The 26,193-nt window shown below is 37.2% G+C and overlaps 1 protein-coding gene across 3 annotated transcripts in view; it reads left to right on the forward strand.

Annotated features, from left to right (window-relative positions):
* The window catches only part of PCCA (propionyl-CoA carboxylase subunit alpha), a 349,043-nt gene that overhangs the window by 199,290 nt on the left and 123,560 nt on the right, over positions 1 to 26,193 (forward strand). For all 3 annotated transcript variants that reach the window (XM_060080286.1, XM_060080287.1, XM_060080288.1), the window contains one exon: positions 21,096 to 21,198. In XM_060080286.1, coding sequence (XP_059936269.1) covers positions 21,096 to 21,198 — 103 coding nt within the window. The remainder of the gene's footprint in view (positions 1 to 21,095; positions 21,199 to 26,193) is intronic.

A 26,193-nucleotide genomic window follows, 5' to 3' on the forward strand; every position in this document is an offset into this window, starting at 1 on the left:
CTGATATATCTGCCATTAGGTCTTTTTCAGGGATATGTTCTGTTGATTTTTTTTTTTTCCTTTGAGTAGGCCATACTTTCTTGTTTATTTGTATGACTTCCGAATTTTTGGTTGAACACCGGACATTTCAATCCAATGATGTGGTAACTTTGTTGTTGTTTTTTTTTTTTTTTTGCGGTACACGGGCCTCTCACTGTTGTGGCCTCTCCCGCTGCGGAGCACAGGCTCCGGACGCACAGGCTCAGCGGCCATGGCTCACGGGCCTAGCCGCTCCGTGGCATGTGGGATCTTCCCGGACCGGGGCACGAACCCGTGTCCCCTGCACCAGCAGGCGGACTCTCAACCACTGCGCCACCAGGGAAGCCCAATGATGTGGTAACTTTGGAAATCAGATTCTCCTCCTTCCCCAGGGTTTAGTGGTTTATGTTACTGTCTTTGTTTATCGTTTTTGTTTTTCTGATTATCGTAGGCTGCCTCTGTGCCAATCATCAGCCTGAGGTGTAAACTTAAGGTGTTTTCTGGTCTTTTCCTAGACTTTCCCTGGGCATGTGCAGTCACTTTCCAATTTTCCTTGTATATGTAGTTGTTTCTGAATGTCTTAGCCTTTAAGGCCTAGCTCCTGAAAGGGGGTGGGGGAAGTGAAGGTGGGAGGGTGGTTAGGGAAGCACTAGACCCTTAAATCTCCTGGAAGTCACTCAGGTCAGAGGGGGAGGGGCTTGCAGCAGTGAGGGAGGTGCAGTAGCTGGCTGCCTGCCTTTCTGTCTGCACCTTTGTGATCAGAAGCAGCAGCTAGCAGTCGGAGCACAGATCCTTAGTATTTGGAGGACAGGGTTCTGTTCTGCCCACCCTGGCTTCCACAAGCTGTGTGCAGGCTGCTCCAGTGAACACACCCACAGTTGCGCCCAGGAGGCTAGGAGTGGGGGATGGGGATCTGCTGCTGTGCTAAAGCTGAAGTTGACCACAAGTTAACACAGTTACCCCCAAGCCTTCTTCTGAAGGTTCCACAAGAGTTATATCAGACAGATTCTGCCAGTGTGACTGTTGTCTAGGTGGGGAGAGAGATTCTTGGTGCTTCCTATTCTGTCATCTTCCTAGAATCCCCCTCCTCGTATATTACTGTTGAATTCATTACCCTTTAGAACTTGGGAAGAAGTTAGATTCATAAAATATGTCGGCCAGAAGTTCAGTTATGTAGATAATTGTGCACGTATTACCTATATAACAAACAATTATTTTATTTTTGGTACATTTATTTTCTATTGAACTTATCGTTTATCTAGTAGGCCAGTTTACCGTAAAGTTGCTACCACCAGAGACCTATAACGTTTAACAAAATATACTGGTCTTTTTCAACAAAGCGTAATCTTGTTTAGGCACAGGTGAACCGAAGCTATTTTTGCTTATTTGCTGAAGAGGTCCCTGACACCAGAAATGGTGTAAAGTGGTTAGCTCTTCACATTTTGGCTTCACAGTCGTGTTTTCATTATTGCCTGGGGAATGGAGTCCAAAGTCAGCCTCCGGGTGTGGCTGCATGTTGCTGTGTCATGGGTGTGCTCATGTACCGTTCTGCTTCCCAACCCAGTAGCCTGCAGCACTTCCTTTGTGCTGCTTGTTTTGGCTGCTGGTCTTATTTTCCCAATTTCTCCATGGGTTTTACGCTTTCATCATTTATGACTTGGAAAAAACTTTAATAATATGTACCCATAGTATTTGGATAGTAAAAAGATAGTGTATTTTAGAAAAAGAGAACAGTTAATGTCAGAAACAATAACAATTTTTCTTTGACTGTAAATGAAGTGAATTAAGTTTTTACATAAATACATACTGTCTTAGCATGGAGTTATTTTTCTTTGTAATCATTCTTTTCCTAAACACTTTTATTGACAGAAATGAATCATTAAAAGTTGTGTTAAACAACTGCTTCATGTTATTTGAAGCTAAAATTATTTTGTTGGCATTGTGGTTTGGTATAATAATTTGTTTCACTAACTGCTAATGATTGGAGGAAAATCTAGTAAAGAAAAAAATTTAGTTTCTTTCAGTAATCTTTCATTTAGGTTTGGTCAAAATGCCTGTTTTCCTTAGATCCAAATGTTGTTCACTGGTCAGGATTCACCTTTCTGATCTTCGACCCTCCTCTTACTTTACTCTGGTTCAGGTCCACCTCTGCCATTGTAATAACTTATTACTTGATTTCAAAAAGGGCAATCGTAAAACCTCCTGAATCACTTGGGGTGCTTTTGGGTACAAGTAACATTAACCCTTATTCAAACTGACACATCTTTGTTGAACAGGAGGCTCAGAGAACGGCAAGGACAAGGCTCAGGAAGTGCATCTGCTGATGTTGCTTCTCTGTAGTTCCTTAGCCTTGCTTTCTTCTGTGCTTTATCATAAGGCTGTGATAGCAGGATAGCTGTAGAAGTTTCAGGAGTCAAATCCAGACTGTGTCTGTCCCTAAGAAGTGAGGAAATCTCTCCCAAGTGTTACCCAACCAGCTGCTTCTCAGTTCTCATTGACCAGAGAGAACTCATCCCATTCCTAAACCAGTCGCTGCAAAGGGAATTGGATTGTCGTGTTTGTCTGGGACCCATTTTCTGGTGTGAAATAGATGTTGAGGAATCAAGTAAAGTGACCAGTACATTTTCTAAGAATAACTCCCTGCCTTCCTTTGTATGGGATGTAATATTGGGTTGGCGAAAAAGTTTGTTCGGGTTTTTCCATAAGAGCTTATGGAAAAACCTGAGCGAACTTTTTGGCCAACCCAGTATTTATTTTTCTTGTCGTGTTCTACTGGCTAGAACTACCAGTATAGTTTCATGTTTAAGGGCACAGGCTTTTGTTCCAGAGACTTGGATTTCTCCCTGGTTTTGCTGATCCCTAGCTACTATTTTAGGATAAATTATTTTGCCTCTCTTGGACTTAGTTTCCTCACCTGTAATATGGAGATCATAGCAGTTCTTAAAGAAAGAGGGTTTGTCGATGTCAGATGAGATATAAAATACTTAACATGATGCTCACTAAGTTTTAGTTGTCCCGCCGTAATTTTCTTTTTCTAAAATCTCTGATGACAAAGATTCTATTGCAAGGGTAGTGGCAGTGATATATACTCGTTTTATTCCTGAGTCACTCGAATGCTTTGAGTGTTTCAACATCAACGGGTACATTAGCTATTGGTTTGAAATCTTTCTTCTTACATTAAAGATGTAGCCTTCCATTCCTTACTGAATAAGAAAGTCAGATATGGGTATTAAATATAATCACGTCTTTTAAAATTACCTATTGATCATTATAAGAATTGAGTTAGAAAATTTAGAGAAATTAGCAGGGAACAAAATGATTAAAAAAAAATCCTGCCCCCATAGAGCTTACATTTAAGTAGAAGATAGACAAAACAGATGTAGCAATACCTCAAATGATGATAAATACTTTGGTGAAAAACAAAACAGGGAAGGGATATAGAACATCCTGGGGTGGATGGTGGGCTAGTTGTAGTTTTACTTTGGATGGCAGGGAAGTGGATGGCAGGATGGATTAGCAGGATGGGAAGGTTCACATTAGATCAAAGACGTGAAGGAGGAAAGGAGTGAGTCATGTGAATATCTGGAGGAAGGACCTTCTGATCAGAGGAGACAGCTAATGTAAAAAGCACCTGAGGTCAAGTATGTCGGCCTGTTTGAGAAATGGCAAGGAGGCAAATGCAATTTGAGAGGAGGGAGGAAGCCATAGAGTAGTAGAGATGGAGTTGTGTTGGGTGGTCTTCTAGGAACGGGGAGCCCTTGCAGGGTCTTCAGCAAAGCAGAGCTTGATGTGACATATGTAATAACAAGATCATTGTGCCTGCATTGCTGTAAATGCCTCAAAAGGGGTAACAGCGGAAGCTGGGAGACCAGTTGGGAGCAGAGGTCCTGGGCCTGCCCTGGGATACCCCACATTAACAAGTCAGGAAGATCAGGCATATCCAGCAAAGGAGACTGAGAAGGAACGGCAGAGGAGATAGATAGAAAAGTAGGCGGAGGTGGAGTTCAGAGAACCAAGAGAAGAAAAGAGTGTTCAACTGAAATATGTCACATACGAGAATGACTATTGACCATTGAATTTCTCAATGTGGGGGTCATAGGAGACCTTGACAAGCAGTTTTCAGGAATGTTGAGTGGGACGTGGTCGTTAAAGTTGAGTTGATGAGGGTTCAAGAAAACATGGGAAGAGAGAAATTGGAGACTGCAAGTACTGGCAACTCTTAGGGTTTCTATATTTATGTACATGTAGTTAATGTATTATTTAGATTTTACAGAAAATGGACCATTCTCTTTGAAAGAGTGTCTTTTTTTTTTTACATACTGTTATGTTGTCCACATTCCTCTGTATTGGTTTTTGGAAAAGTGGTTTTCCAGGACTGTGCAACATTAGTACTTTAAAAAAAATTAACATACAATGGAAAATCTTGCTCATATAGCAGTGATGAATCTGCGAATTAATTTGCATTAGGCTATGTGATATTGGTGGTCCCTGGCAGTGCAGAGTGTGATGGTGCACCCCACGTCTATTCAACACTGTAGATATGTACACAGAATTCTGTGTAGCTTCTTTTATTTATGGCAGTCCTTCTATTCAGTCATTCAGGCTAGGAAAATTGTATCATCTTTGGTTCTTTTGGCTCCTTCATCTGGCACTGAAATGTCACAGTATTTGGTGTGGTGTAGTGGGACCAGCACCGAGTAAGGTGTCAGGAGTCAGGATTTTGGTCCCAGCACCACTACTGAGTATCAAGGTGGTAAAAGTCTTTGTGCAAAATGCTTCAACTTTTGACTTCAGTTTCCTCCTCTGAGAAATGGCAGTGTTGGATTGGTTGAGTCCTCCTGAAATCTTTTTCAGCTCTGATCCTAATTGGATTGCATGAGGCTGACCCTTTTACTTTCTGGTTTCTACTTAAACCCTCTATTTTCTCTCTTGATATTTGAGCAGAAGTTAAAGACTTAGGAAATGGAACACCTTCACTATGGCCTGTGATAATACTGATGAAAAGACTTCAGTCTGAAAGGTTTTTAAAAATGTAGCGTTCTCTTTTGTGGAGGATTACTTTGGGTATATGGAGTCAGTGTACAACCACCACTTTGAGCTCTTACTGAGTAGAACATATATATTATCTAGTATCTTGACTGGCTACATAGCCTGTCATCAGTTTAACTCTTTTAGTCACAGTAGCATAATGGGAAAGTACAGTCACTTGAATTGCAGTCATTGTGTCTACATTTGTATGGTATTTTCTTTCCTCATCTGGCTTCCTGATAAAATGGAGAATCAATTTTTTACTGATTTTTACCTGACAGATGCAATTATCTGTGTGTTTTTTTTTTCCCCTGCTGTTAAAAAAGAATGTTGTTTCCTGGTTTTAGATTTATAATTCATTCACCCATTATTAAGTTTTCAGTTAGATGATAAAAGTTTAAGGTTTTGAAATATGATCATAATCAATGAAATATAACTGGGGAAAGAAACAGAAAAAAATAGCCATGTGAAAGTAATTCCCAAGGAAGAGCAAGTACTGTGGACAGTGCATATTGATTCTTTTACTTAAGTATTTCTGAATTTAAAAGGACATATCAAATTATTAACACATTTATACCATCTGTGACAACAAATGACAACTTTTATATCATACTTGTTTCATTTATGTTCTCAGATAAGCTACTTCATTATGACAATGAAATTGGTGTTCTGATAACTAAGTATATAATTAACAACAGTACTTTGGGTGTATGCTCACGAACATACATAGCTATACTGTGCTTCTGGAAATATCTACTTTCATTTAAGCAAATAAGTCCCCTAAAAGCTCCAAGAGGGAAAAAAATGTCAATTCAATCATCATCCTTTACGCTAGCCTTACTTTTTAATATCTCTGTTGCAGTATTTTCAGTTACTTAATATGACTGTGTCTTGGACGATTTAGAAACCTATCTGAGACTAAGCGCAAAATATTAAGTGGATGTCATATTTACACACTTTTTGCTAAATATTACATTTTAAAATATTTTTCTTTCTTTTTTTAAAAATTCTACTATAAGAGCTGAATGGAAGACTGAATAGCCTCATTGTTGAAGGAGAATTTCTCTGTTCCCTGCAATGATTCCAAAAGCTCTTGCACACTTCATCACTATTATTGTAATTCTTTGGCTGCAGGATATTTGGCAGCTGTTGCACCCCACTGGCAAATCCTATTCATACTTCTTTCCCATTCACCCATTGCCATTGGAGAATTGATTTCTCTCTCCTTTACTCTAACCTTTCCCAATTCATTTTGGATTGTTCAATGTGAAACATTTTAATTTCATATCATACAGCTATTCAGCTCACAATCCCTTTTTTAACCTGTCACCAGGGTAACAGCATAGCATGCTTTCTTTAGGCCATCAAGTTTTTATTTCACATGCTTAATATTGCATTAAATGTTTGCATTTTGTTTAACCCCCCTTAAATACTTTGAACTCTGGATATGTTTTATAGGATAATGAAATCCTTGATTTTGGAATTGAAACTAAATCAACACTATCACTGCATTCATAGTAAAATGTCAAATGATTAATTTACATAATTCAAAAATTATTATTAAAAATCCAAGTGAGCTGATCTGTGTAAGGCAATTTGCTGTAGGTAATGGAGGAATATTTGTATATTTATGTTCAGCCTTGTTTCAAAAAAAGCTTTAAAGGTGGTTTAGAGAGATTTTGAGTTAAGTAAAAATGCAAGAGTAATGGAATTGGTGCAAATGGAGAAATATATCTCTTGAAGACATTACATGATTTTTCAGTAAAATGTTTTTTTCTGCGTGTGTATTATGTATTACTGAACATTGAAAATGCATTATGTTTACATCTTGATTCTTTGATTTGAATAGATTTGAATTTCTACTTACAGAGCTACCTTTACATCTTTATCCCAAATAATAGTTTCAGTAAAATTTGTTCTGTGAATAAATTTTATGAAATTTGGAATATTCTGAGAAATATAAAGAAATGTGTAAGAAAAGGAAAGGCAGAGACTAGTAACCCATGTTGTTTGAAAACATTGTTATTTTTAAAAGATGTTAGCATAGTAGCTATTTAAGTATCCTTATATTCCATTATTACAATCACTGAAGTTTTCACATTAATCTGTAGGATAAACTCAGAATTAAGCTGCCTATTTTTTTCTTTTAAAAAGTTGTTTATGATTTCGTGCTCTTTGGGATTTCTATTTTCTCAGAGTGTCAGACTAATTTCATACCTTGAATGTTCATATGTAACTAACAGCCCTGAATCTAGATAACATTGGTTTAGATGACCAATATCCTGATCATCTACTTTACAAAGGTCACTTTCTGTCATTAGAGTAATTTCCTGAATATGTATTACAATGATAACTTTCTACCTTTAGAATTAGAGTTATTAGATTGTTCCAAAGATAACAAATAGTACTCCTTGTGATAAGATGCTTGGGCTTAGAGTAATAATAAAACAGTTTCTGCCCTTTAGGAAGCTTAAAATAGAATGTGATATGTAGACATTAAACAGATAATTATCAACTCTGAAGACGGCTAGAGGAAAAGTCCAGATTGTCCTGGTGAGGGGACAAGAATATCATTTGCAGGTGTGTCACATTATCTAAATGGCCCATTTTCAATAAAAAAAAATTACAAGACGTGAAGAAACATGCAAGTATGGCCCATTCACAGGATAAAAAGTCAATAGAAACTGCCCGAGACGGGCCCAAATGTTGTACTTATTATACAGTGATCTTTAATAACCTGTTAAAAATATGTTGAAGGGGCTTCCCTGGTGGCGCAGTGGTTGAGAGTCTGCCTGCTGATTGCAGGGCACACGGGTTTGTGCCCTGGTCCCGGAAGATCCCACATGCCGCGGAGCAGCTAGGCCCGTGAGCCACGGCCGCTGAGCCTGTGCTCCACAACGGGAGTGGCCACAACAGTTAGAGGCCCGCATACTGCAAAAAAAAAAAAAATGTTGAAAGAACTGAAGGAAATCCGATATGAAGAATTAAGGGAAAGTAGGGCAATCATATCTCACCAAATAGAAAATATCAATAAAAGATAGAAATGATTTTTTTTTAAAGCAAATAAAAATTCTAGAGATGAAAGTACAGTGCCCACAGTGAAAAAATGCACTGAGGAACTCAACAGTAGATTTGAGTGGCAGAAGAAGCAATCAGCAAATTTGAAGACATATCAATTGAGATTATCCAGTGTGAGGAACAGAAAGAAAACTGAAGAAAAATGAACAGAGCCTCAGAGATCTTTAGGACACCATCAGATATACCAACATACATGCTGAGAGTCCCAGAAGCAGAAGAGAAGAAAGATAAAGGAGGAGAAAGAATATTTAAAGAAAGTGTGACTGAGGGCTTCCCTGTTGGCACAGTGGTTGAGAGTCTGCCGGCCGGTGCAGGGGACGTGGGTTCCTGGTCTGGGAAGATCCCACATGCCGCGGAGCAACTAGGCCTGTGAGCCACAACTGCTGAGCCGGTGCGTCTGGAGCCTGTGCTCCGCAACAAGAGAGGCCGTGACAGTGAGAGGCCCGTGCACCGCGATGAAGAGTGGCCCCCGCTCGCCACAACTAGAGAAAGCCCTCGCACAGAAACGAAGACCCAACACAGCCAATCAATCAATCAGTCAATCAATAGAAATGCTGTAGAATTATTAAAAAAAAAAAAAGAAAGCGTGACTGAAAACATCCCAAATTTGATGGAAAACATTAATCTGCACATTCAAGAAGCTTAGTAAGCTCCAAGGTAGAATAAGCTCAAAGATATCTACACCTACACACAGCATAGTCAAACTGTCAAAACCCAAAAAGAATGTTAAAAGCAGCATGAGAAAAATGGCTCATCATGTAAACGAGATCCTCAATAAGGTTAAGAGCTCCCATTCTCTTCTGGACATCACCAGGTTGTCCAGAAGAGAATGGGATGGTACATATAAAGTGCTGAAGAATTAAAAAAAAAAAAAAAAAAGGAATGTCAATAACAAACACTATATCCAGCAAAACTATCTTTTAAACATGAAGGAGACATTAAGACATTCTGAACAAAACCCAAGAGAATCCAATGCTAGCAGACCTATCCAACAAGAAATACGAAAGGAAGTTCTTCAGGGTGAAATGAAAAGACATTAAACAGAAACTGTTAAATACATGTGAATTAAAAAGAGCACTGGTTACCAAGTGACAAAAAGAAGATTAATCATTAAAAACAAAAATGAAAACCCTCCAAAAAAAAAAAAAAGAGCACTGGTTAAAGATTACTACACCAGTAAATATAAAAGACAATATAAATGTATTTTTACTTTGTAATATCTTTTTGTTTTCTATCTGATTTAAAAGACAACTGCATAATGCAGTAATTATAATTCTAAGTTGATAGGTGCACAATATGTACAGATATAATTTGTATGACAACAGGAAGACAAACGGTAGAGAAAACAAAGCTATATCGGAGCAAATTTTCTATATCCTTTTGCAATTAAGTTAGCATTAATCCAAACTATGGTGGCTAAATATAAGATGCTAATTGTAATCCCTAAGGTAACCACTAAGAAAATAGCTTTTGAAAATAGTATATGAACCATCAAGGGAATTAAATTGGTACACTAGGAAATATCTATTTAAACAAAAGAAGGCAGTGATGGAGGAATAGAAGAATAAAAAAGATGTGAGATAGAAAGCAAGAAGTAAATGTAAAAGCAAAAAATAAATCCTGCTTAATGAGGAAGTATATTTAACGTATCAATAAATAGAATAAGCACCCCAGTCAAGGGCAGATATTGGTATAGGGGATAAAAAACAAGATCAGTAGCTGATTCACTTTGTTATAAAGCAGAAACTAACACACCATTGTAAAGCAATTATATTCCAATAAAGATGTTAAAAAAAAAGATCAAATTATATGCTTTCATCAATAGATATACTTTGACTCAAAGACACAGTAGGCTGAAGGTAAAAGGAGAGAGTTATCAGACATACTATGTTTGTAATACTAGTATAATTATTATTAATAATACTAATATCAGTCAACATAATTTTAAGACAAAAATTGTTACTGGAGACAGAGGGATATTTTATAATGACAAAACAATCAATCCTTGAGAAAGCTATAACGATTTTGAGCATATATGTTACCCAATAATGCCATCCCCAAATATATGAAGCAAAACTGAGACAACTGAAAGGAGAGATTAACGATTCAACAATAATAGTTGGAGACTTTAATACTCCACTTTCAATAATGGACAGAACAACTAGATACGATCATCAACAAGGAAGTAGAAGACTTGTACAACACTATAAACCAAATAGATCTAATAGTTGTCTATTTAGAACAGTACATTCAACTGGAGAACATGCAACTTCTCAAGTACATGGGTAACATTTTCCAAGAGAAACCATGTCATATGCTAGGCCACAGAACAAGCCTTGATAAATTCAATGAGATTGAAATCTTACAGATGTTCTCCAACCACAGTTGAATGAAATTAGAAATCAACAAAAAAGGAAATTTTTGGAAATTCACAAATTTGTGGAAATTAAATAATTCACTCCTAAATAACTAATAGAATGAAGAAGAAATCACAAAGAAATTGTAAAATACTTTGAAATGAATTAAAACAAGATCAGAACATTCAAAAACTTAAGGGATGCATCTAAAGCAGTGGTTAGAGGGAAATTTAGAGCTGTAAACACATATTAAAAAAGAAGATCTCATATCAGTCACCTCTCCTTCCACTTTAGGAAAATAGGAAAAGAAGAGCAAACTAAACCCAAAGCAAGCAGAGGGAAGAAAATACTAAAGATCAGAGAGGAAATAAATGAAATAGAGAATAGAACAACAATAGAAGAGATCAGTAAAAGCAGAATTTTGTCCTTGGGAAGATCAGCAGAAATGACAAACTTTTAGGTAGACTGGCCAAGAGAGAAAGAGACTCAAATAGCTAAAATCAGTAATGAAATAGGGATTATACATACAGACCTTACAGAAATTAAAAGGATTATAAGGAAATAATGTGAACAATTGCATGCCAACTTAGATAAAATGGAGAAATTTGGAGAAAGATGCAAGCTACTGACACTAACTCAAGAGGAAATAGAAAATCTGAATAGACCTGAAAGAGATTGAATTAGTCATCACAAAACTTCCCAGAAAGAAGAACCCAGGATTAGATGGCTTCACTGGTGAATTCAGTGAAGTATTTAGAAAGAAATTAATACTAATCTTTCACAGACTCTTCCAAAAATAGAAAAGAAGGATAAAATTTGCAACTCATTCTCCATGGCCAGTATTACCATGATACCAAATCCAGATAAAGATGTTAAAAGAAAGCTGAAGACCAATATCCCTCATATATATTAATGCAAAAAATCCTCAACAAAATACTAGCAAACTTCATGAATATATAAAACGAATATATGCCATAACCAAGTGAGTTTTATCCTACGTATACACAGTTGGTTTAACATCCAAAAACCAATCAATGTGATAAATCATGTTAATAGAGTAAAGGGGAAAAATCACAGAATTATCTCAATAAATGCAGGAAAAACGTTTGGCAAAATCCAGCAGCCTTTCATGATAAAAACACTCAACCAGGAATTTTCCTGGTGGTGCAGTGGTTAAGAATCCGCCTGCCAATACAGGGGACACGGGTTCGAGCCCTGGTCCGGGAAGACCCCACGTGCCGCGGAGCAGTGAAGCCCGTGCGTCACAACTACTGAGCCTCCACTCTAGAGCCTGCAAGCCACAACTACTGAGCCCACGTGCCACAACTACTGAAGCCCGTGTGCCTAGAGCCCGTGCTCCACAGCAAGAGAAGCTACTGCAATGAGAAGCCCGTGCACCGCAACGAAGAGTAGCCTCCGCTCGCCACAACTAGAGAGAAAGCCTGTATGCAACAGCGAAGACCCAATGCAGCCAAAATAAATAAATAAATCTAGTTTAAAAAAAAAAAAAACACCCAAAACCAATTAGAAATAGAAGGGAACTTCCTCAACCTAATGAAGTCCATCTACGAAAAATCCACAGCTAACATCATATTTAATGGTATAAAACTGAATGTTTTTTCTGCTAAGGTCAGGAACAAGACAAGGAAGTTTGCTGTTACTTTTTTCAACATTGTACTAGAGTTCTAGCTTGGGCAGTTTGTCAAGAAGAATTAAAAGTATCAAATGGGGAGAAGTAAAACTATCTCTGTTCGCAGGTGACATGATCTTGTATGTAGAAAATCTTAAGGAATTCACAAAAAATCCTATTAGAACTAATAAATGACTTTTGCAAGGTTGTGGAATATAAGAATGATATATAAATATCAATTTTATTTTTATGCAATAGCAGTGTTACAAACCAAAAATAAAATTAACAAAACAATTTTATTTTACAGAAGCACCAAAAAGAATACAATACTTAAGCACAAATTTTTTTAAAAAGAAGTGTAAGACTTGTGTACCGAAAGCTACAAAACAATGGTTGAAATAAAGACAATTTAAATAAATGGGTTAGCATCCCACATTCACAGATCAGAGGACCTAATATTAATGACATACAGATTTGATGCAATCCCTATTAAACCCCAGCTGTGTTTTTCTGCGGAAATAATCATATTCCAAAATTTGTACAAAAATGCAAGAGACTCAGCATAACCAAAACAATCTCAAAAACGAAGAACAAACCTGGGGGACTCATACTTCCCAATTTCAAAACTTAGTACAAAGTTACAATAATCAAGACAGTGTGGTACTGGCAGAGGAATAGTAGATGTGTTGATCAATGGAGTAGAACTAAGAGTCCAGAAATAAATTGTTACAGTATGATCAGTTGATTTCAACAAGTGTTATGAAGACAATCCAATGGGTAAAGAATAATTGTTTTCAATAAATGCTGCTGGGGTAGCTGGATATCTCCATGTCAAAAATTGAAGTTGGATCCCTCCCTACACTGTGCACAAAAATGAACTTTAAAAAAAAGCATGAAACAAAGAGCGAAACTACAAAACTCTTAGAAGGAAACATAGGAGTTAATCTTCGTTACTTTTGGTTAGTCAGTGATTTCTTATGTAAGAGCCAAATGCATAAGCAACAAAAGAAAAAAATAGATAAATTGTATTTCATCAAAATTAAGAGTTTTTGTGTTTTAAAGGACAGTAAGTGAAAAGACGGCCTACAGATTGGAGGAAAATACTTGCAAATCATATATTTGATAAGAGATTTGTGTCTAGAATATATAAAGAATTCTTATAACTCAATAATAAAAAAGACAACCCAATTAAAAAATGGGCAAAGGAATGAATAGAAATTTTTCCAGCGGAGATACACAGATGGTCAACAAGCCCATGAAAAGATGCTCAGCATCACTAGTTATTAGGGAAATGCAAATCAAAATCAAAATGAGATACCACTTACATACACTAGGCTGACTGTAATCAAAAAGACAATAACAAAGTGTTGCTGATCATGTGGAGAAATTGGGACACTTATACATTCCTGGTGCAAATTTATGAGTAAAATTATGCAAACCTGGAAATAATTCGGCAGTTTCTCAAAATGTAAGACAGCATCCCATGACCCAGCTATTCCACTCTCAGCTATATATACCCAAGGGAGATTAACCCATATGTCCACACGAATGTTGTATACAAATGTTCATAGTGGGCATTTTTCATAATAAGCAGGCAGTGGAAACGTCCATGAAGTGATTAATAGATATATAATGTTCAATAAAATGTGTATTTATAGAATGGAATATTATTCAGTAATAAAAATAAAAGAGATACTTCATGCAACATGAGTGAAATTTGAAAACACTATGCTAAATGAAATAAGGCAGACACAAGAGACTGCAAATTTTATGATTCATTATATATGAAATGTCTAGAATAAGCAAAGTGTAGAAATAGAGTGTACATTAGTAGCTGCATAGGGCTGCATAGGCCAGAGGGGGAAATGTGAAATGACCGCTAATGGGTCCAAAGTTTCCTTTTGGGGTTACGAAAATGTTTTAAAATTGGTTGTGGTGATGGATACACAACTCTGTGAATATACTAAACACCAATGCATTGTACACTTCAGGTGAGTTCAGTTTATGATGTGTGAATTTTATGTCACTAAAGCTGTTTACGATGTTTAAAAATTATTATATATTTTATATTTAAGAATTTATTTTCCTGATGGTGTAATAGAAGTTCAAATTTTAGGAATTAAAATGAGACATCATTGTATCTTCTAGCATGATGGCGTTTTCTTTAAGAATATTTCTTCTGTAATTACAAAAGACATGGAGGAACCTTAAATGCATAATACTAAATGAAAAGAAGCCAATCTGAAAAGGCTACGTTCCGTATGATTCTAGCTGTACAACATTCTGGAAAAGGCAGAATTGTGGAGACAGTAAAGATCAGTGGTTGTCAGGGATTCGGCGGGGGTGAGGACGGGAGGTTGAATAGGTAGGGCCACGGGATTTTGTAGGGCAGTGAAACTATCCTCTATGATACTTTAATGGTAGATACATGTCCTTATACAGTTGTTCAGACCCTAGAATGTACGACACAAACAGTGATCCCTATGGACATTAGTTAATAATAATAATGTATCAGCTTCGGTTCATCAGTTGTAACAGATGTACTGCACTAATGCAGGATGTTAATTAACAGGGATACTGTGTCGGGTGGGGTGAGTGAGGGTATGTTTAGGAAAATCTTTGTACTTCCTGCTGACGTTTTCTGAAAACCTTAAACTGCTGTAAAAGATTAAAAATTAATTTTTTAATTAAAAAATCTCCTGAAGGTGAGATTTTTAAAGAAAATTAATAAGCAAGCCACAGAGGGGGAGAACATATTAATAATACATAAATCTCACAAAGGCTTTCTATCTGAAGTAAAGAACTCCTGCAAATCAGTAATAATAAGGCCAACATCCTAATACAAAATGGGCAAAAACTTGAATACAAGTGGCCAATAAGCACTAATGTGTAGGTGTTCAACATTATTAGTCCTAAGGGAAATGCATATTAAACTATGAAGAGTTGTGGTTTCTCAGCCTCCAGTCTGGCTAGAAGTAGAAGGACTAACACCAGCAAATGGTGGCAAGGCTGTGGAGCAAACCCCATTGCTGATGGGAGTATAGGTATGTTTTAATACTTTGGAAAACAGTTTGGCAGTTTTTGTAAAATTAAACATACATTCACCGTAGAATTTCCACTCTTAGATTTTTTACCCACAAGAAATGAAAACCTAAGTCCTCAAAAAAGACTTGTACAAAGAATGTTTATAGCGGCTTTGTTCATAAGTCCCAAACTGGAAACAACCCAAATGGCCGTCAACAAAAGGGTGAACGCATTTTAGTATGCTTGTATTATACAGTGGAGTACTACTCCGCAATCGAAAAAGAATGAATGATTCAACTTGAATGAACCTCAGAAGAATTATAGTGGGCAAAAACCACACACGAGAGTGCATATTTTTGAAGTTTGTTTATGTGACACTTTTGTTGAACTGTTGTGGGGAAGATAAATGATGGAACTTAAGGTTTTTGAATTTCACTGTATGTAAATTGTATATTAATATTGAATAACAGGTTGTTGAAATAATAGAGGCAGACTTCGGATATTATTGCACCAAATTATGATAATGATGATAGTGTCTCTTATTTAGCCTTTATGTGCCAAGCACCAGTCTAACCATTTTATACCTTTTATTTCATTTAATCAACATGTGAATTAAGTATTCTTATTGTCTTTGTCTTACTGATAAGGAAGCTGAGGCACAAGGAGTACAGTAACTTGTCAAGGTCATGTAGCTTTTGTGGTCAGTGATCAGTCAGACACCAGGGCCTGCAGGGGTGATGGTTAATCACCACCATCATTGCCTTCCTTCACTAGTTGTGCCCGAAGTTCAAATTGAGAACCATAAACCCTTACTGGTGGAAGAAGAAAATAGGGTTTGCATAATATTAAAATGTGTTTAAGATTATAAGTCATACTATCCACTTCTAGATTCAGGTGTCATTTGTGTAATGCTAAGACTCCAGACTTGGTAATGTTCCTTAACTCTTTCTAGCACTATTTTGTGATACACATTCTTCTACACAGTCTCCTACATTCTAATGTACATATTTTAAACTGCATACAGTCAGAAGTCTGTTCCTCCACTATGACAAGTTCTAGCTTTGAAGAGGTTCTCTGAAAATGCTGCTTTTATCTTTCTTCTGCAGTGATGAACTTTAATGTTGGAGTGTTGTAAGTTCTCACATAATAAGGCTTAGATTTTTGTTTGGTTTGGCAGTAGACTTCTGTTTAAAATTCTTTTAATCTGTTCATTCCATGCTTTGTGTATTCATTTTGATAGCTGATGGCTCTGTGAAGAATTTTATGTGAATTTATCACACTAATAAAACTCTTCCTCCATCCCAACTTGCTAAAAGTGAGGTTTTCAGCGAATTGTTGAATTTTTGTCTTCTTTGGGTTTTTTTTTTTTTTTCTGGAGGAAGTAAGACACAATTCATACGCTAGATCTAAAGTTTCATTAAAATTGCTTATACCCTGTCTCAGGCATTTTAAGTGGGCCATCTGTCTAAACATCTCTCTCCTTTTTTTTCTGATCATTTCCTCGACTTATTCATGAGCCATGGGAGGGCTCCTTTGTAGTCTCCATGTAGCTGGGTCTGTCTACCCCCACTGAATACATCTATGTGCTTGCATAACATATCTTTTCACCATGCTGGAAATTCTCTGAACTTGGTGCAGATGAATGGCCCACTTTTCTGAAGGCCTTTTTCTTCCTGCAAAGATTTGTATGCAGAAGCTGACCTCTGCAGCCGTGGAATGCAGCATATTATTCTTGATCATTTTACAGACCACCCACTGTGAAAGTTATGATGAAGGATTGCTTAATGATTCTTTGACCACTAACATTGTTTTAACTCAGTATTTCACTCCTAAATAGGTAATGGCACAATTGTAAACCAGCATTTCTGAGTGTCTGATACTATGGTTTTGAGATGCTTATAATCCTTGATAACTAAAGATGCTGTTAGTTATGTTTACACAAAATCTGCTTTAACAAATGACATGCAATAGCAACATACTTGAGTTAGTATTCCTTGCACCTTTTTGAGTAAAATGTTCCAGTAAGTTTAAATATATTAGCATTAACATTTGTGACAGTCAGCTGACAGCTTTTTACCATAAAATGTAGAAAAATTTAGTTTAATTGAGCATATTCATTTTGGCTGACTGATGATAATCAAAGTGGACAGGTCTGGGTAAGAGCTGTTATTTGATTTGCTTTGTGAGTAGCTGTTTATGTGAATTCCTTTTTACTGGTTTGTTTGTTTGTTTTTGAAGTAGTAGCTTAAATGGTATCAGCTTTCCAGTTAACTAGTAAGTCACATAGATGAAATTTTTGATCAGATGGCAGCCTCTTTCACTAGACAGACACTTCAGTAGAGGGGGCTGTTTTCTGTATATCATTACTACAGTGAGTTGAGTAAAGCTCCAAGACTCCCGCCCCTCCCCCCCTTCAGAGAGTTGTTCATAAAATCTTCTTTGAGACTATTTTGGATTTAGTGAATAAATATAATTGTTTTTTAAAATTTAAAATATAACTTTAGGTAATTATTATCATTATAGACATGTTTGTGCTGGTGGAGTTAATTTCATTGTTTCGAAATAATTCTTGTTAATCTGGTTCAATAATTTTGCAGAAATAGAGCACATATACTTTCAGGTTGATATGTATTATTATCTTTATTTATAGTTACAGTTTATTTCTATTGTAGAGCTTATTGATATTTATATTGGGCATATATGCCCAACCCCATCCATTTTATTCAAAAACAAAACAAAACAAACTACTTTCAAACTTATGTAAGGCCAGAAGGAATCTTAGCAAACTTTGTTCGTAGAAGAGTGAACTCATATAAAGAGATTCCACAGTTTGTCCCTCTTTTCTTGGTGTCTCAAGGTCTTGCTTTCACAGAGAAGCCTCTTTCTATATGGTTAGAAAAGTGCTGCTTCAGGAGTCATGTGCTCAGAAGCAGCAGCAGCTTTCCCCTGTTACCTCACCAACTCTGCTCCGATCCTTATTTTACAGGTGTGGAAATTTTGGTTCAAAAGGATTGAATGAGCTCCTGGTACAATGCTAGTAAGAGAATGGGCTGAGATTAGACCTCAGCCTTTCAACTCAGAAGAGCCTATGCTCTCTCTACAGGTCCTCTTGGGGCAGGTTCTAACACATATGAAACAGATGTGGATCAAAATAAAACAGTGGAAAAATAAATAGTAGTTAGGTTCCAAAGAGTGGCGACTACATCTCGCCACCATCTGTAAGATTGCTTTCTGTGGGAAAATGTGTTCTGCTTTTGAACAGGATGTCAGGATCAACAACTTCCCAAGAAGCCTCTTGGGAAATTGGGCTCCACATTTACTTGAAAAACTTATTGGGCCACTGAATTGTGAAAAGTATTAGGCGTATACTAGAGGTTAAGTAGAAGGGGGATCACTGAAGTTTGTACTATAATTAGGTGAGGAAGATAAATATTCTTTTTGAAAAATCTGTTAGTTTGAGAAGCAGAGAGAAGGAATCTAAAGTTTCCTTAATGGGATTTCAGTTATGGGGGAAAACAAGAGTATAGGCCTAGAGTTGGGACTAATCATCATAATAAAAATGAACACTTATATGCATTATTTAATTTTATCCTCAATACATCACTATGATGCAGACGCTATTATACCTTAATTTTATACATAAGGAAACAGACTTTTGCTCAAGGTCAGAGCTGATTAATGACAGAGCTGGGTTTTCTGCCAACTTCGGCAAGTCACTGGTGCCTGAGCTTGTAGCCACTGTGCTTTGTTCCCCCGCTTATGTCAGCTTGGCTCAGTTCGGTTTGTGAAGGAATTTCAGGCCTTGGCCCAGCCGGATATACAAGTCAGAGAATAATCAGAAATAAAATGAAATGCAAAGAGTGGGGACTTATTTTTTAAGAAACTTGAATGATAGGTTGATTAGTTAAGGTTTAACCTGTTGTAAAATAGAAAACCACGGAACAGTCTTGAACAGGAAAGTGATCTAATTATCGAGGATAGCAGAGTCCAGAAAGCCAGGCTGCACAGTAATCTAGCTGTGAGGTTGTTTCTGTCATCGCAGTACTCCTGAGAGGATGGGGTGTTAACCTCATTTGAAGTTGAACCAGGTGAGCCTAGTGAGGTCATCCACACAGTCCCAGGCAGCCCGGGGGAGCCCGCTCTCCTTCAGTGGCTCATGATGTGTCCCTGGGGAGACACGGTGTCTCCTGTGAGGGGCTTGGCACCTAGTAGATGCTCCACTGCTTCTTTCCCACTTTCCCCCTCAGCCCTTTCTCCCCAGCCTGTGCTGAGGTTTGGGGATATAAAATAAGGCATGATCTTGGGCTTTTAGGAGCTCACAGGCCAATGGGGGAGACTAACATGAACAAACAAATGCCCTGTGGACAAGATGCCAACAGAGGCCAGCCTGGATCACAGAGTCACCCTCCTCCTTTCCCTCCTCTCTGCCCCATATGCCTTCTCTCTCTCTCTCCCCACCCCCCCGCCTCCTGTCCCTCCTCTCTCCTCCCTGTTGTTTTTTCAAGCTCTCATGCGTGAAGCTCTGTCCTCTGAAACAATCCTCTTCAAATTGCCAAAAAAGAATCTTCCAGACCTACAGTGTGCATTAGTCTTGATTTGTTTATGCATTTTTTTTTTTTCTTTTTTTCTTTTTGCGGTATGCGGGCCTCTCACTGTTGTGGCCTCTCCCATTGCGAAGCACAGGCTCCGGATGCGCAGGCCCAGCGGCCATGGCTCACGGGCCCAGCCGCTCCGCGGCATATGGGATCCTCCCAGACCGGGGCACGAACCCGTATCCCCTGCATCGGCAGGCGGACTCTTAACCACTGCGCCACCAGGGAGGCCCTGTTTATGCATTTTTTAACTTTAATTTTTATCTGTGTAGTATTAAAAACAGTTTCTTCATCTTCAGAAAATAATTCAATAAGTAGTGTGCTGAATACAAATATTCACCTAAATTTATTAATCATCCTCCGTTAGACATCGTGACTAGAGGTGATTTGATTCTAATCATAATTTTTTTGACTATGACTTTTTTTATTGACTACACAGAGACTCCTTTGAAATTCAGGAGGGTGTTATATTAAAACGTAGCCTGCAACATTTTTTTAGAACTAAGAATTGAGCCAGAGTCTTGATACTACACGTTTAGTGCTTAGTCAATATTACTTCACAACTATAAATAATGTAAATATGCCATACTTAAATTAGGTTAATTCAGAAATCATTAAAATTTTGTTACTTTAAAAATTGGGGAGAAACATTTGTATTCCAAAAATGTTTTTTGTCTCTGGCTGCTTGTCCCAGTTTTTCTGGAGCACGTAATATCGATCACTCACAGGAAAAGACCTGTGTGTTAAGACTAGCATCACTGATGTTGTTTTCTCACCCAGACAAACAAACAAACAAACAAGAAACTGAAACAAAACATTTAGACACAAGGAAACTTTTGGAGGTGATGGATATGTTTATTACCTTGATTGTGGTGATGTTAACATGAGTGAATAAATATGTCCAACTGCATCAAATTGTATACATGTGCAGCTTTCTGCATACGAATTATAACTCAACCTGAAAAAAAGAAAAGATTAGCATTGTAAGGTTTTAAAAACAGTCTTGAATAATGACCAAATATTGAAAAGAAATTAACATTGCTTAAAGGAGGTTAATTTTTGAAGGACTGTCAAAATTAAGCAGCTCAAATTCATAGGCAAGGTGATGGTACCACAATTATTTCAGAATGCTGTTGTCTTTGGAGTGTGTGTGTATGTGTGTATGTGTGTCTGTGTTCTTTTTCGGTTTTAATCTCTCTAGTTTCCATCTTAAAGCTTTTTTCCAAGGATAGAACCTTGTGAAATAAAGTGTTCTGAAATGCAGGGTTTGGTGGTTTTACTTTGCACACTTAATGTCAAAGGAAAATCAGTTTACTGAGAGAGAATAATATAAAATTATTAACTCTTTTTCTTTTCTTTCTACTTCAGAGTGCCTATTGTAAAACCACAAGTGGCCAACTGGGAGCTCTCAGTAAAATTGCATGATGAAGTTTATACTGTGGTAGCGTCCAACAGTGGGCCAACATTCTCTGTGAGTTTTATTTTTTTATTTTTGATAATCTTGAAATTACCTGTGAATATTTAAAACAATTTTTAACACATTCCATGAGTCTCATCTTTTGAATCTACGACATAGCTATGTATCTGTTTCATCTTCTTTAGGAAGCTGAATGTAAATGGAAATTTTTGTCTCTTATGTTAAAGAGAAAATATATTCCCAGACTTAGCCACATTCTAAACCCGCTTCCTGACACCTGCTTCATTTTTCTTTTGTTATTGAAAAGTAATACTTTTGCTTTTGTTATAGAGAAGAGCATCTTTAATGATAATTCCAAATGTATGATAGCTGTGTTTCTTTTAAAACAAGTAATCTGAAGCCTCATATAACATTTTCTTGAGATTTCATGTTGTGAGACATTCTTTAGGCTAAATTTACCTGACAGTGACGTTCCTTTTGTTTAGAAGAACTTAAACGCCTTGGATAGTATCCATGACAGAACTGCTTTAGTTTAATATTGATCTTCTGTGATATGAATGACATGTTTAAATTCTATGGTTTAAGATTGCCAGAAAAATACCATGAAGAGTTACTGCTTTATTTATTTATTCATTCATTCATGCATGCATGCATGCATGCCACATGGCTTGTGGGATATTAGTTCCCCACAGGGATTGAACCCAGGCCCCAGCAGTGAAAGTGCCGAGTCCTAACCACTGGATCGCCAGGGAATTCCCAAGAGTTACTGTTATAACTTGGGTCCTTTTATACTTTGAGCATGAACCCACAGAAGCTGTTATATAGTTATATAGTTAGTATTAATGAATATTATATGTTCATTATATGTAGTATATAAGTTAGTATAATGAATATTAATCTACATTTCTCCTCATGGCTAAGTTGCATTGAAATGTCATTTTATTGGGGGGAAAATGACTTTTCATCAAAAGATTTAAACAGGATATGAAAATCAAAGTAATATAATTTCACTGAAACAACACCTGGAGAGGCTTGAAGTATTTGGCAGATTCTTGATCCCAGGTAGAAAATACTGCATCGAGAATTAATGAGAATTGGGGTTCCCTGGTGGCGCAGTGGTTGAGAGTCCGCCTGCCGATGCAGGGGACCTGGGTTCGTGCCCCGGTCCGGGAAGATCCCACATGCCGCGGAGCGGCTAGGCCGGTGAGCCATGGCCACTGAGCCTGCGCTCCGCAATGGGAGAGGCCACAGCAGTGAGAGGCCCGCGTACCGCAAAAAAAAAAAAAAAAAAAAAAAAGATTTAATGAGAATTCATTTATTCAGCAAATACTTATTACATGCCTACCGTGTGCTAGGTAAGTATGAGGCTGTTACACTGGAGAAGGTGACATTCTCTGTGATCATCAGAGTCACAAGTAAATGAGATTAATTCCTGAATTAAGGGTGGTCTCCTTGGTTGTCTTTAAATTTTGTGATTCATTCTGTATGCCAAAATTGCTAAAGCATTTGTTACTAAAAGATATTTCGCTTAGCTGTCTTAAAACGAAAACTATGATAGAGTTAAACAGTGGTCTTATAATATATTTTGTATGAATTTATGTGATTCTTTATGTTCCTCCTTTCTATCTGATTATTTTTAAAAATAGCTTTGTAAGTGGACACTTAACTGTACACCAGGTTGAGTAACAAGTTACATGTATTGAATAGTAAAAAATATTATAGTGTAGCATTTTCCTCAGGGAAGGTTAACTCTACAAAAATGTAGACTTTAGCATAATTTTCAGTTCTGTACTGAGTCACCACTGAAGTGTTATTCTTAATCTGATACTCTGATACAATGTTTCTCTAAGCAGTGCCTTGCCTTAATAAGAAAACTGCCTAGATTACTTCTTAGAGCTGTTATTTCTTTGGGCTTGTTTCAGATTCTGTGTTGGAAAGCTAGAGGCCATTGGCTTGACAGCTCAAGTGGTGTCTTTTGAATTTTTCCTGTAGAATTACCCCCTGTTTTACTTTTTAGCTCATGAAGAAAGTAGGTTTATTCAAAAAACACATCAAAATTAATGCATTAAAAATTTCCCTGGAAAATATCCACCTTGATATATAGTATCAAAAACTACTTCCTGGGCCTCCCTGGTGGCGCAAGTGGTTGAGAGTCCGCCTGCCGATGCAGGGGATACGGGTTCGTGCCCCGGTCTGGGAGGATCCCATATGCCGCGGAGCGGCTGGGCCCGTGAGCCATGGCCGCTGAGCCTGCGCGTCCGGAGCCTGCGCGTCCGGAGCCTGTGCTCCGCAACGGGGGAGGCCACAACAGTGAGAGGCCCGCATACCACAAAAAAAAAAAAAAAAAAAAAAAACTACTTCCTGTATGTATTGGCTTAGCTACTATCAGAAGCATCAAACCTAATAAAAATGGATTATTACTGATAGTATATCCCTTTTTCCTAACTGTATTTGGACTGAGCTTCATTTGACATCAGTATTATGAAAGGAGACAAGCTGAATAGTGTCACCCTCTGCCACATCAACAGAAAATTAATCAGCCTAGAGGTGACAGTCCAGGTTAATGACCCAAGAGGTAGTACATACTTGTTTACCTCACAGTAATGTGTTCACGTTTTCTAAAGTTCTTTTATTAAAAACTTTTAAAAAATTATAAGGTATTTCAAGTGAGGAAAATATAGCAAATGTACAAATCTGCTATATAGAGTCTACTATTACAACAGAAAAACACCCCTAGATACAGCGAAATCTCTTCTTTACATCATCCCATCTGCCTCTTCCTGCCTAGCGATGACAGCTGTCCTTAAGGTATCATGTGTCTTTCTTGTACATGTTGTTACACTTCATTGTGCCATAATAATAGTGAAACATTTCATGTACCATAATCATAGTGAAAAAGAAAATTGTGAAAAATATATATATTTAATGATACCATTTATGTAAGATTTAAAAACACACAAAGCAAAAACAGTTCAATTTACAATAGCACCAAAAAGAATAAGATTACTTAGGAATAAACTTAAGACGTAGAGGACAAAGACTTGTACACTGGAAACAACAAAAATGTTGCTGAAAGAAATTAAAGAGGACACAAATAAATGGAAATCCATCTCATGTTCATGTATTGGAGACTTAATGTTGCTATAAATGTTAATATTATCCAAAGCGATCTACAGATTCAGTGTCATCCCTATCAAAATCCCAACTGAGTTTTTGCAGAAATGGAAAAAAATCCAGAAATTCATATGGAATCTCAAGGGACCCCAAATAGTTAAAACAATTTTGAAAAAGAAGAACAAAGTTGGAGAGCTCACACTTCCTGATTTCAAGATTTATTACAAAACTGCAGTAATCAAAACTGGTACACTAGTAAGACAGACACATAGACCAACAGAATAGAATTGAGAGCCAAAAATAAACCCTTGGATATATAATCAAGTGATTTTTAAAAAATAAATTTATTATTTATTATTTTTGGCTGCATTGGGTTTTTGTTGCTGTGTGCGGGCTTTTCTCTAGTTGCAGCGAGCAGGGGCTACTCTTTGTTGCGGTGCGAGGGCTTCTCATTGTGGTGGCTTCTTTTGTTGTGGAGCACAGGCTTAGTTGCTCTGCGGCATGTGGGATCTTCCCAGACCAGGGCTTGAACCCTTGTCCCCTGCATTGGCAGGCGGATTCTTAACCACTGTACCACCAGGGAAGTCCCTATAATCAAGTGATTTTTTTTTATTTTTTATTTTTTTTGCGGTATGCGGGCATCTCACTGCTGTGGCCTCTCCCGTTGCGGAGCACAGGCCCTGGACACGCAGGCTCAGCGGCCATGGCTCACGGGCCCAGCCGCTCCACAGCATGTTGGATCCTCCTGGACCAGGGCACGAACCCGCGTCCCCTGCATCAGCAGGCGGACTCTCAACCACTGCGCCACCAGGGAAGCCCCCTGTATTATTGTTTTTGATTCATATTTTAGCCTATTCAAAGGCATTTTCATGAGGCAACTGATTACTCTGGTCTATTCTATTGAGTATGTTCCTTGTCTCAAGCACTGTGGTAAACACTTTACATATGTTGTTCTAAATGAGATGGTGGTAAGCCACAAGGTAGATGTTATTAGCCTTAGTTTACAGAAGAGTTGGAAACTGAGGTTCAGAAATACTAAGTAAGGTAGCTGAAGTGACACAGCTTGGGAGTGTAGAATCTAAGATTAAACGCAGGTCAGTATGATTCCAAGGCCTGTGAACTAGTACTTCTCTGTATCTAACCTTACAAAGTAGTTTTGCTAGAGAAAATTCTGAGAAATAGTAGCACTGACATGGAAAATTAGCTCTGTCAGACTGTGGATAAATCTTTGTTAATATAAGGAATAATACACTTACTTCTAGCCACAACAGTTTTGTCACATGATAAGAGGAATTTTCTTTGTGATTGTTGAACATTGAGGCTCAAGTCATACCATTTAAAGGAAGCATAGAAGGCATTGCAAGGACATGAATGAATCACACAGTATTACACACACAGTGTACAGTTTTACAAAATATACAATTAGAGATACTGGTTAAGAGTAACTGTCAGAAAGCATTTTTAATATCTTATTACCTCTTGTAGATGTTAACGTATTTTTCAAATTATGTTAAAATTCAAAATATTGATTTTTAGTGGTGATTTTACAGTCTTGTCCAAGTAAGTAATAAATTTTTAGAGCCATACAAGGTTTGAAATAGGTAAGATTTTTTGCATCTAAAAGATTTTGTTTTAATAATGTTCATTTTGCTTGATGTAAAATTGTCTCAACTTTAGATGCTTGTGGTGGAGGGAGGGAAATGTTTTGTAGTAGTCATATCATTGAAATTACCAACCTATATTTTTCTTCTCAAAGAAAGAATATGGTGATGAACATAAGAATAAAAAATAATAATTACATACGGATGCATAATAAGAAATAATTATATACGCATTGTTTGAGGTTTTTCTTTCTCTAATATAGCCAACCCTTTCCCATTTGTTCTACCACCGTGCATTTTGTTCTAGATTTCTTGACTAAGAAAACATTCCACC

The sequence above is a fragment of the Mesoplodon densirostris genome, chromosome 17 (assembly GCF_025265405.1).
Source record: "Mesoplodon densirostris isolate mMesDen1 chromosome 17, mMesDen1 primary haplotype, whole genome shotgun sequence".
Lineage (NCBI taxonomy): Eukaryota > Metazoa > Chordata > Mammalia > Artiodactyla > Ziphiidae > Mesoplodon > Mesoplodon densirostris.